The sequence below is a fragment of the Mauremys mutica genome, chromosome 14 (assembly GCF_020497125.1).
Source record: "Mauremys mutica isolate MM-2020 ecotype Southern chromosome 14, ASM2049712v1, whole genome shotgun sequence".
NCBI lineage: Eukaryota > Metazoa > Chordata > Testudines > Geoemydidae > Mauremys > Mauremys mutica.
Genome location: NC_059085.1, coordinates 28,400,699 through 28,414,117, shown reverse-complemented (window position 1 = coordinate 28,414,117; position 13,419 = coordinate 28,400,699). Strand labels below are relative to the sequence as shown.

The 13,419-nt window shown below is 38.2% G+C and overlaps 1 protein-coding gene across 3 annotated transcripts in view; it reads left to right on the top strand.

Moving 5' to 3' along the window:
* LOC123349356 (transcription initiation factor TFIID subunit 4-like) overlaps window positions 1–13,419 on the top strand; it is a 202,600-nt gene that overhangs the window by 140,045 nt on the left and 49,136 nt on the right. For all 3 annotated transcript variants that reach the window (XM_044987325.1, XM_044987324.1, XM_044987323.1), the window contains one exon: window positions 755–877. In XM_044987325.1, the coding sequence (XP_044843260.1) occupies window positions 755–877 (123 nt within the window). The remainder of the gene's footprint in view (window positions 1–754; window positions 878–13,419) is intronic.

Genomic DNA, 13,419 nt, shown 5'->3' with positions numbered 1-13,419 from the left:
AATGTTTGTGCTCATTAACTCTTTCTAAAGGGATTGTACAATGTGTAATGGGTAAAACAAACTGACCTTTTCATCAGAAGGCTATCATATTTTTTCCTATTTTCTGTTCTTCCCCTTTTTGCAACAAATAGTATGTAACTTGTAGATCAAATATGTTGCTTTCCTTGCTCCAGTCTGTGACTAAATCTGGTGTTAACTAAAACCTAATCCCTTACAATTATTGGAAATTCAACTTTTCATTACCATGTTGCCAGAAAAAAACTTTTACTAATGTTCAGATATAGGGATTTTTGAGTACTTTCTTAAAATGAATATTAAGTGTAGGTGAAATGGTCAAAATAAACTTCAGATTTTGAAATGAAAGGAAATGTTTGAATTATTGTACTATTTTGGCTTTTTATTTGTACTTATAGCCTTCATAGAAGTCATAGTCTGGAGATGTATAGTATATACTACTTGCCAATTAAATAAATTCCAGTGTTTAAGGGTGGGATTTTCAAAGGAAGCTCAGTGATTTGGAGAACAGATCCCATGGAAACCAATGGGATTTGTGCACCTAAGCCACTGTGATACTTTGGAAAATCTCACCCTGACATTGCATGTTTGAGTTGTTAAGATCTGGCATAGCCATACTCAGCATGATCCCGTGAGACATTTGGGCACTCTGAACTTTCACCACTTTGCATGATCAAGCCTGAGAGTAACATTTGATATGTGAATGAAATTTAAAATTATATATTTTTCCCTGTAATAGATGCAGCAACAAGAACTAGCACAGATGAGGCAGAGGGATGCCAACCTAACTGCATTGGCAGCTATTGGTCAACGAAAGAAACGGAAGCTTGATTCACCTGGCTTACTTACCGTAGGAGGAGAGGTAAAAAAAAACCCAACAACAAATAGTATTACATTTATTGTGAAAATCAATTATTTTGGAAACACACTAGTAATTACTGTGAAATACTCCTGAGTACAAATCATAATTACAGATTCTGAGAGTTGGTTGTCTTAGTGGATTATGTAATGTGGGCAAAGGTGATACAAAATACTGAATTAAAAAAAAGAGAGTCCAGATTCTTTGATTTTTCCATGTGTTTCACCACCCAAAATCCAGAGACGACAGTGTGAAATAAATTTAGTCTAAAATGAGATCTCCATTATCTTAAACTTTCAAGAATCATCTTTCATTATATAATTTTTCTTTGACAATAATTAAGAATTAAACCAGAAGGACTTAAGCCTCTATCTAAAAATGTTTTTAGAGTGCATTTAAAATTAATGGTTCAGGCTGAGCAACCAGTGACCTACACAGGAAAGGTGAAAAGAAAGAACAAGTCAGGGAGAAATATCATTAGCAAGTAGTTGGAGTTGCTTGAGGTGTGGGTTGCTTGTGTGTCGTGTTGGTAATGGTCAGTCTGTGTTACAACTGTGTTACAAAATGGCTGCCCCCTCACACTGTGAAAGCACAGTTCCATTTTTATAGTGTAGGCAGGACTGTATACTATACAGAACAGCTGTCTCACTGATCCAGGCTAAATCATTGAATGTTCCAGTGTATATGTTTTAACATGCTTCAAACCACTGGTGAAGCACTTCAGACAGAGTATCTGAACAGAAGTGCATGAAAGAACAATTCTTCTTTGTGCTAAAGAGCATACATCCATTACAATAAGTACTTCAGCCTGGATGCAGGACCAGATTTGTTGGTAGGCATTCCCTTGTTGCCTATGATTTCCCTCAAGTTCCGGCTGCCAGTTCCACCTGCACGGCAGCAGGCAGGTTTAATTCCTACCACAGAGCTCTTCTGAGGAGAATTCCAACATTTTCTTTCAAATTTTGAACTAATAATTTGGCTTTCTTCATTCTAGCTGCATCCCATAGACAGGTTTCCCTTTTGGGGAACTTTTTCCCCTCAGCTCTTCTTCCTTGTGTGATGTGCTACATTTGCTGGTCTCAAGGTATTTGCTCGGTTTTAATGATAGTTAAGGTTCCATCTATACTATATTACGAAATGGACTCAGATTTCAGCTGCAGTGGAGAACAGCCATGTCCTCTGACGCACATGTATTTTTAGTGTAAATCCATCCTAAACAATCTATCTGGGTTTTGTGCATGACAGCCTCTCCTCGTCTCGTCTGTCCGATTCAATGGATTTAATACACTGTGTGAGTAACCACAACAATACAGATGAAGAAACATCCATAAGAACCTTATCTGGGTGAAGGATGGGATTGTCCATCAGTACCAGGTCTGTTTAAAAATGAAGCCTTGAGTTAAAGGATGGGTCTTTTATACCCTTGAGCCATGGAGAAGGGCAGTCAGGGAGGCCCCAGCTGTCACTGATGTTGAAAAATCATATGGTGGGGTGGAGGCAACAACTTCCTCTTCACTTGATCATTTGGAGCTGAAATAAGGGGAATTTTTCAGCCTCAATAATTACCACACAACCCTCTTTGTCCTTGACTGGCCTGTTTCTGAGTGGTCAGCAAAGGATCTTTTAGTTTCCAACCTTCTGTCGACTGATGAAGAACCTATGGGTTGTGTTTGTTGGAACATGCACTAGACGGAATCTGAATTCACCAATGGAAAGGGTTAGTATTGGGCAGTTGCTTAACGGATACTGCCGAGAGTGTAGAAATCCACTGAAATAGGGAGCAGCCTTTGTGACCACATAATCATAAACTGTGGGCCTGCAGTCACACAAGGTGTTAAATCCTATACATAGTCCTTAATGAGTAATATTAAAGAGTATAACAGGGAAAGTGTAGAAGAAGCATCATGTGAAGTTTTATCCACAGGAATCCCATTGACTGTAATGAGTTGTTGGCTGTTACCTCATTCGGTACTTGAAATTTTTACTTTCTAAAAGTTCAAAACAATGAGAAGATTCAATCTACTATTGAAGCTAAGTATCATATTTAGAAAGGATCTGAATGTTCATTTAAATACCGGTACGTAATTCTTATTGATAGCAAAGTTAGCTATTTCTCCCTCTACATAATGCAATTGTCAGTTATTATTTCAGTTTTGTCTCTCTTTCCAGTGTTTGTGTACATGGTTTTTTAAGGTACTTACATTGGAAACATTTTTTGTGGATGTTGCATAACAGCAGGATTTATTTAGGGCTCTTTAGTGCAAAGATCTGATGCTTCTGGTAATGCAGAAAGTGCTCTTCATTTTACAGTAAGTTATGATAATTGAACTAACTACAGACATTTAGTATTGCTTGGATTCATCTCTCTGCTTGGGCCAGAAAATACATTGGTAATTAATACTGGTTAACATGATTATTCATATTTAGAATATGTATAATTGTGAAAAAGCAATTTCAGATACTGGGATAATTTCACCTTTGCTGAGGATGAAAGGATTTTGATTACACAAACCGTATAAAGAAATATTGCCACCTATCCTGAAGAAATAGAACCATATAAACATATTTTCCAATGTACTAAGCAAATTCATTGTGATGTAATTTTAAAATAAGTTAAACTTATGATTCCTTGAAATGTTAGTTGTGTTTGTGTGAGAGAATAGGTAATAACGTAAGTTTTCTTTTTTCTTAAGCAACTGATTTAAATACTCCGCTACACACTTCAGTTGATGTCAGTGGTGTAATTTTAAATAAGGCTATGAAATAGAAACAAATCCGTTGAACTGACCTGCTATCAAAATGTGTGTTTGATAATAAAACCAAGAGTTGGTGGGTAATTTCTGTTATATTTATAAAAAAATATATATTCCTTTTTAGTTTCTGTCTGGGCTAACTCACTGTAGTTCTCTGTTGCTTTATCTTCTCATTCTCTATATGCTTCACTCACTCAGTGTTTAGTCCTTTCCTTGTCTTTTTTCCTTTATGTGATCCTGTAGAAATGCAACTTCTCTGTAGCAGCGCATAGCCCAAACCAACATTCAGGCTGTTTATTACTATATTAATGTAGTTTAATTCAAGAGGAGAGGTAAGGGGAAAAGAGAATGTATGATGCCTTTCAGAGAATTGAACTTGAGCATTTCAGTAGGTTCTTTTTATTTGTTCATCTGATGATTTCTGATGATGTTTCGAGAAATTAGATCCGAAATATTAACATTATTTTGATTGAAGGGCTTGAATTTTTGTGGCAGAGTTTTGAATTTTGGATCCTTCTATTGTTTTGTGAACCTCAAGTGTTTAAAAAACTATGAGTCAGTGTTCCCAAAATCATAAGATTTTAATAATAATAATAGACTTTGGGTTGTTTTGCCTTTTTTCATTTGGAACCTGTATGGTTCATGTTTTCAAGCTTTTCTCTGGAACCATGAGGGTTAGAAACTTGATTTTCTTTATAAAGCAGAGATTCTGATGTAATTTTAGGAACTGGGACTTAAAGAAAAATACTAAATATAACTAAATTCCTGATGAATTTGCAAGAGTTGCTTCTAATAATTCAAAATCTGTCTGAGCATCCCTGTACAGGTAGTTAAACTAGGGCTAAATTTGTATATTCCATGGAGTGAAAGTGCACAAGTTAAGTGCCAATATGTGTCTAGATTAAGCAGTAATATTAATTAACACATTTTGGCTCTTCATCAAAAGAGACAGCTAGTGTCCCAAAATATGTAAGTATGAAGTATATGTTTGAAATATCTGAGATTATAGTTTGTTTAAATATCAAGTGAAAGCAGCATGTGAAGGCCCCTCTCCTGGTACTTGCTGGCACAGATGTTTTTTGAATACTGATCTTTCAACAGCAGCTTCAGGGCTAGTTTAGTGAATCACCACTTATTGAAGACAATCATTGCAGAGATAAAGAAAAAGAACCTCTAACATAGTGGAAGAGCCACCATCTTAAAAATCCATAGCAAGCTAACCCCAGATCTCCATCCTCTACCAGAAAAAAAAAATTGCTGAACTGAATTGCTGAATGTTCAGTATCAAGTCCTGGATCAGTAGCAGGATTGAGGTCCAATACCTTGTTTCACTTCAGGCCTAGAAAGCATATTTTCATGTCATCCAGGGATAGAGATTCTCATATAGCCCTGGAAGATCCCAAAATTACTGCACTCTAAAATGGTGACATTTGATGTATAGAAAAGCTGATTTAGGTCAGTTTAAGAAGTATTCTAAATGCATATAAAAGACTCCTTTTACTCCTTCCAGCCTTCTGCCCAGATGGTGACAATAGATGGGTAGTTACAGCTTGCCTTGAAGGTCACAAGACCTAGGCTATGGCAGATTGGTTGAAGAGATCAAGGACCCCTCCCAGAGAATGCCTTACCAGCAGCTCTCTCATTGTAATGGAGACTCCAGCTGAAGTGCCCCTATTGATCTCAGCTGCAGCAGTATGACATGAGGAATGCAGTGATCTTTCCAGGGAGTCAGATCCCAAACCAGTTAGACCTTTACAGGATTAAAGCCAATACAGTGAGTTCCACTTGGAAGACAGGGTAGATTCCAGAGCACTTGAGATAATGTGCTCTTGGCATGGAACCCTGCTTAATAAGCAAGGCACCACATTCAGCACCACCTTCAGCTTCTAAATGGTACCGAAGTGCAGCTCCATGTAGAGGGCTCTACAGCACTCTAATGTTAAGGTGATAAATGTGCAGCAGGATGGGCTTGTAGTTAAGGCATTGGTCTGGGGCTCAGGAGATCCGTGTTCATTTACAGACTCCTGTGGGCCATAGGTAAATTGCTTGATCCTCCCTATGCCTCAGTTCTCTATCTGTGTAATAGGGCTAGTAATACTTCCTTACCTCTCAGAGGTAATGCAAGGATAAATTCAGCCCAGCATCTAACCCACCCAAATTATGCACCCGCGTTACAAATGGAACGCTCAGTCCTTGTAGTAGGGATGCCAACATAAGCTCTTCTGGATGTCTCCCACCTTCCACCAGCTTTCACTGCCTTGTCCAAATTAAGTCATATCCAAGCCCCAGCTTCATTTAGAGACTGTGTAATTTGTTCTGTTCTGGCTGGGTCAGACATGATTAAGAAGTGAAGCTGTTTTTCATTAGTATACTGAATGCATTGCAGAACATGGCTCCTCACAAACTCCCCCAAAGGCTTTTCTACACTCTTTGAATAGGAAGAACGACAAGATAGCCCCCTGTGGTATCTGGAGGGACAAACCTTGTCACAGAGGAGCAGTTGTCCACAACAACCCTTTGGATTTTCCCAAAAAAAGCCACTCAAGAACAGCACGATCCACCCCTACAAGATCTGCAGATAAGTCAATAGAATCTCACAATCGGTGTTAAGGCTGCTGACAGATTTTAAAGGATTAGCACCAATACTCAGTCTTCTTCTTTTGTTAGGAGGAGGTCATATTTCATGCAACCCATGCAATTTCTACTCCTTGCCGCATTAGGCTATACATTTTACTCTTTGGAACAGAGTAATTTTGCAACAGTGCAAGATCAAGTGCCCTTGTGTTTCCTGTTCTAATGAGCAGTTTTTACTTTGTTCTTTATAGTCCCTTACCTTACTGCATCATTAGATTTTTGTAAATAAATTTATTTTTAAAAGTATGGGCAAGAAGTATTTAAAAATAATTGAGACTAAGAATTCTTTACACTAGATAAACTTGAGTATTCTGAAGGCTTAATGGGAGCTACTGGAAGCGGCGGCCAGGACATCCCTCAGCCCGCGCCGCTTCCCGCTGCCCCCATTGGCCTGGAGCAGCGAATTGCAGCCAGTGGGAGCCGCAATCAGCCAAACCTGCGGCTGGGTTAGGTAAACAAACTGGCCTGCCAGGGGTTTTCCCTACACAAGCGGTGTCCCAAGTTTGGGAAACACTGATCTAAATAAATTTAAAAAAAATTGGTCCACAGTGTGGACAAAATCTATTGCAAATATCTGTTTGAAAATCAAAGCTATTTACAACATTGTCCAGATGTTCCCCTAACTAGCAAGTTCACATTTTTGTCATTCCTGTAATAAATTTAAAAAATATATAAATTAACAATAATAAAAAGGACTCCCAGGCTGAATTCTTGTTTACCAGGTTTAAGTCCAAACTGGATTTTAACCCCTGAAATAGATTTTTATTAAAACCAATATCCTATTTTTACTGTATGAAACAAGATTCACAATCAGTATGTTGATGCATTTCCATAGACACTGTCTGCAATAAAAGGCAATGGAAACATTAGACAGACTGTTCTGTTTAACTGCAGCATTGTTAATGAATTAGGCTACACTGAGACTAAAATCATCTGGAATATTTTCCTACACCCACTGCAAACAGGTTGAATTATTATGTATATCCCTCTGATATAAGCAGTGAGTCAAGAGGCAATAGAATAATTTTGCATGTATCTCTGTTGACAGCAAAAACAAAAAAAGAAGAGGAGGAGGAAGTAAGTCAGCCTGCTATACAAGAATATAGCGGGGCTCTGTGCCAGTGAAAGCATTCTTTTTTCACTGGCAGAACAGGTTTGCGTACTGTGTGTATTCCTTTGAGCTGTGTAACATAAAATACTCTGACAGAGGTTCAATGATCTTAATAATTTCCCCTTATTGGCCAAGACAAATCTGGCTGCTGCTTCTCTTGGAGATGGCAATGGTAGTTGTTCCCAGCTGACTGCAGAAAGGAGTTGACCTAACACCCAGAAGCAGACCATTTGAGGATTTCTTTCTATGCTGCTCAAATATTTTTCTCAAGGCATACTTTTAGTACCGCTATATATCTAATAAAATATTTGGGTGTGTTTGGAAAAAGTGTTTATAGTCCTCCTCTGTGCCAGAAAGGATTGCACATTAACAGGGAAGAAGAGGTTTAGGTGTATATCCTCATGTCAAGGTCTCTCCTATTGATGCTTCTCCAGAAGAGGCAGTGTTAGGCCAGCACCATCAGGTGGATTTTGTTCCCCTTCTCCCTGCCATCTCTTTTGATGTTAAAATGGACCTAGTGGGCTGGACTCATCTACTTTTTCCTTCTAGCTAAAAAATACATTTTCTGAGACTGGGATTTTGAAAGGTTCTTAAGGAAACTGGGTGTTTAAAATCCAGTTTGATTGGATGCCCTAATGCCCCTAGGCTCTTTTCACAATCTCAGCATGGGGATTATCTCCTTTACAAGGGTTATCAACTCAATTCAAGACTCTCTTGGACTTTCCATTATCTAAAATATAATGAAGACCTATTGAAATAATGAGCTCACCCTTAAAAATATCATCTACCTACCTGAGATACCTGCAGTCTCCCAAGAAGCCTGCCTTGATGCTCCTAAAGTGGATCTTTTTGTTGTGGCCTGTTCCAAATTCTTATCCATTTCACTACATTTGAATGTCATCTTATGATATTCTTTTGATGAAAACGCAGAGGGAACTTTGACTAACAAATTGGAGATGGCAGCATCTCACTTAAGAGTTCCTGTCTTACCCGTTGTATATTTCTGCAGTCATTCAGCATCTGGATTGAAGAAAATATACAGCTGGAATACAAGATCCCCTGAAGTGTTAAAAAGAATATCATCAAATGTAACTGGGCCGCCCATGGCTTCAGTGGTACAATCAGCATGTAGTAAATCAGATCCTTCGTTACAGGAAGCTTTGTTCTGGTCAAAATTGCTCCCTGTTTAAGATCTTGGAAATCATAATACAGGAGCATCTAAACTAAGACTGATGTCTTTCATTGTTTTCTTGATCCCCTGCCCACTTCTGCCAAGACCATACCTTAATTTTGAATGTCTTCCTCTCTTACAACTTGGGAGAGCACTTAGTGGATGCAGTTAGACATCTCTTCCAGATTCAGGCCCTGTCCCAATTTTCAAAGATGTTGTTCTGAGGTGGTCTGTTGTCATCGATTTGTGGTGCTGGCAGACTTTACATTATTTAGCCCTCAAGTGCTTAGTAAGTCTGAGCCATCCTTAGTCCAACAACACTATCTTAGTATTGTCATAGGATTTTGATCAAACCTTTATTTAACTCTGAAGTTTCTCTTGTCCATACTGGTTCCATACATTTTTGACCATTCTGTCAGTAAACACGTTGCCTCTTCAGAGCTTGGTTTCATAATATCTGCCAAGGATAAAGTTGAGGGCTGAAAGTGCTCCACGTTCTTCTTTCGTGTTGTAAGTGAATCTTTTTGGAGTAATTTTTGTTTCTGTTGCTCAATGAGCACACTAATTTTAACAAAAGTTTTAAAGAAAGTGACATTTAAACTTTGTTAAAATAGTTAAATAGTTTAAATGAAAAATACAAATTTAGGTATAATGGTTCATAAGAGAGATAGTGAATCAAGAAAAGATTTTTTTTAAATTGTTAATACAGCTCTGAAAGTGATTTCTTTGTGAAGCCCCTTGTGAGTATCTGTCTCCAAAGGAAAACAAAAATATCCTGCTGAATGGATTGTACATTGGAGTGCCAGAATTATTTACATATATATCTTAGATAAGAGAAAACTTATAAGTGTAAGTCAATCAAAATATAATAGACGATTCCCATTATCAACTCCCTGCCCTTCCGGTCCCTGGGTGATGAGTTAGTGTCGCCACTCTGACCCCCTTTGCTTCTGCAGTAGAGTACCTGCCTCTCTTCCCCCTCCCTGGGCAAGCCAGACAACACACTCCTCACCCCCCCACACACATTTAAGGTGTGGTGCGGACTGTATCAAGAATGAAAAGTGATGATAAAATGTTACATATGTGTCTAAGGAACTATATATATTATTTGTCTGTTTGCACAAGGGGGCAGAGTTAAGGTTATACATGGTCTGCCTTTTACTTTGGCATTTTTTGATTGAATGCTTAACTTTGCAATGTTAATAGTTTTATTTTTTTTAATGGAAGTTCCTATTTGGTGTTATCAGGATCTTCCCAGTCTGCATACATTGATATGTACAGTCCATGTACATTTGTAAACTCTTTTCTTCTCTAGACACTAGAATATGTCTCACCAGTGACCATTTCCCCACTGTTTTAATCTGTCACAAATGTCCTGTCTTACCCCGTTTGCAAAAAATGAAGCATTTGGGCCTCAATCATCCAAAGACTTGTGTACATACTTAGTCCCTTTGAAGTCAAGACTACTCATAGGGAATAAAATAGTCACATACGTTAAGTTTTTGTAGGACCAGGGTGTATGTATTCCTGTAAATTTTTTTGCTTTTACTATTGTGTGTGAAGGCAGTTTCTGCTAGTCTAAAAGCCAAAACTGATTTTATTTAAGCAAATACCTCAGTTCTATTTTTTCACATTGGTAAAAGCTGGTTCTGTTGGTGAGAATGGAAAGAAGGCATATTTTAGTAAAGTCTCATGTTATTTGTCAGTGAGAACTCGGCAGCAGCATTATTATATGTTGAGTGTAGGTTTGGGCTGTCATTCAGATTGTGTTTCAAATTACTGTAAGCAATTTTATTTTATTTTAAAAATAATTTAAAAAATTGTAATTGTGATTTCTTTATATTGATGTCCTTTTGTTACACAGTCCCTTCTAGTGAGTGACTGGGAAAAATGGTTTTTTATTTTTGTTTTGCCTGGAGTCAAACAGGAATATGCTGGTTAAAGGGATTCTGTGGTAGAGTTGGACTGGGGAGGGCCTGAGGGAACCCGGGGAGCCATGTACCACCAGCAGCTTGTCTGTGCTAACTAATTATAGCTAGTGTATTGTTTACTTTAGTGGTATACTCCTTATTTATTAGTTGCTTAGTTACTGCCTGCCTTTGAGTTAAGGCTTGTGGCCAGTTGCTGCAGGGCTGGTATAGTTGGAGGGGACAGACATCAGCCACTACAGGAAATCACAACTCCCCGACCTTGTCATGTATTTTAAAATAGAGAAAAATATTGACAACAGAGGGGAATAGGAGGGTCAAAAAGTGAACTGGACAAGGAGAAAAAATTGGGAAAACTTCAGGAACCTTTTCTCTGTCTATTAGGACTGAGAGATAAAAATAGACTTAAGAAGGTTTAGAGAAGAGATTTACAATAAACACAAAGGGTAATATTTTCATAAGTGTCTCAGTGATTTGGGAGTTTGTCTTATATCCAAAAGAAACTAAGGTCTGGTCTACACAGAAGTGTACTAGTTTCAGTATAGGTGTGATTTTATACTGCTTTAGTTAAACTGATGCAACTATATAAGTTTCAACCTGGTTTATATCTGTTTGTTTAACTCAGCACAAGCTAAACTGATATAAGAGAGTCCACACACACAAAAGTGCACCAGTTTAACTCAATGATTTAAGTTAAATCAGTGCAATCTCTGTGTATAGACAGGCCCTAAGTCACTTCGGAGCCCAAGTAACTGAGACTTAGCCTCTATGGCTATGACTACACTGCATCTGGGAGGGATTCTTCCAGCCCAGGCTGACAGACTTGTGCTAGCGGTGCTCGTGCTATCATACTAAAAATAGCTGTGAAGATGTTGTGGCTCAGGCTCTCAAGCCTGTGATGGACACAGCTATTTTTAGTGGTGCTGCTGGGGAGGGGAGAATGTATGACTTCTAATAGAACCATGATATTTTCCTACAGCTGTATTTGAGAAAGTGGAAGACATCACAAACATTATCCATAGTGCATGGAAATGGTGGCTGTTCATGCCAAAATCAGCAGATAAGACGTATTTCCCATGCTTTGCTGAACATATCAATCTCTTGCAGAGCCAGGACAAGAACAGTGAGATGCTGTACGAAGCTGCATTTCTCTACAGTGGGCCATTTACTGAACAGTTTAAAGAAAGCTCAGTTAGCAGAACCAGCAGAGTGCAGGACCCATAAAAAGGCAAAGTTCCAATCTCCAAAGAAGGAGGTAGAAAGTAAAGGGAACATAACAGGTTAAACAGCTTCGGCCAAAGATGTGAGTACCCCTAGGCAGACCAGCATCTCTAATCACTGGTAGTGGTACTAGCTCTGAGGGGAGGGAAACTCAGGCTGGTGCTCTCATGTAACATTAAAAAGGACAAGCATTCTGACAGGGGAAAAAGTCATTGGCGTGGGATTTCTTCTCTTGCTCAAAAAGATAGCAGCACTGCAGTCTTACTTTCCGTATAGAATAGGTGTTAGCAGAGGGGTTTTTTTTCCCTAGGCTTTATCACTGATCTGTGATGCTTCTTCCCAAGATGTAAAAGAAGTCACCTAGCTGTCTGTCTCCTTAAGAGATTTGGGCTTGTCTCAGTTTTAATCTTCTTTGTTACCTTTTTCCTATTGCAGTTAGAGATTTATAAGGAACGCTTTTACAAAGCAGTATGCACCTGCAGTTCTGATGGACATAGAAAATACGTAAAATGTCTGGCTCTCCAAAAGTCAACATTAATTCTGTGTTCTTTGCTAACAATTCTTCATAAATACCAGCAAATGCAGGTTCAGAAGACTGCTTTTGCTTTCCTTGATTGAGCTTGAAGAAGCTCTTTCTCTCAACTTTTTCTTCTTGGGAAAAGTTGACAGCCATTAGTCCTTGCTTTTTGGTAGAGCTCTGGCTGAGAAAAAATTCTCTTCAGTTCTTATTAGCCCCAGTTATAACCACAACTTTCAGAGCTCACTTTTATGTTCTTGTTAAATTGAGCTTTTACCTTACTTTAATAACAGAAGGAACATCTATATAAGAACTGTAAGTAATGTTCTTAGTATTTTTGTGAGCTGTGCAGATAATTCTGGAGGATGTAAGAAGAGAGGAGGCTTTTTTACATTCTTCTAATTTCACAAGATATCTTCACTGGTTCAGATCCAGCACTGGAAGAATTCTAAAAGAACACAAGTTTAAAATAAGGGGGAAAATGTCTTTTTAGAAGAAAATACAAAGAAAAATGTCATCCTTGGCTAATCTATATCTTCTTTCCCCACTCCATCATTGTACAAAGATATGGCATTCTGCACATTTCCATCCCACCTAGTAGCTGAAGTTTTACATCCAAACAGAAATGCCCTATGTCTCTCTGCAAACCTGAAGGTATCTCCTACCACTTGTTTGATAATAACTTCCTAATTTCTTCAGCAGTATACTCTGACTCAGGGAGTATGATTTCTGAAACTAAAATATTGAAAGAATCTAAAAGGTAAATATCTAAGTGCATTCCCTTATCTGCTTTAAGAATTGCTTTCTATCTAAATCTTGAATAAGTTATTGAAGATTTTAATCAAGAAATCTAATTGATATTACTAAATGCAAAATCAACAGCTGATTTTACTTTGAACTGGGCATGTTCGTTGGCTGCTCCTGCTTATAGACAGGAAGAATTACAAAGTGTGGTCTTTGATTCCATGCTAGATCAGCAGACTTCCTCAACCCTCACCCATTTGTTCATGGCAGAATCATTGTTAAAACAATCATAAATTATGTTAGTGAACTCTTCAAGTTTCACCCAAGATTAAAATTGTACTCTAAAGACTTAGACTCATAGACTTTAAGGTCAGAAGGGACCACTATGATCATCTAGTCTGACCTCCTGCACAACGCAGGCCACAGAATCTCACCCTGTGATTATCTCCCATGAGACCTAAGTAAA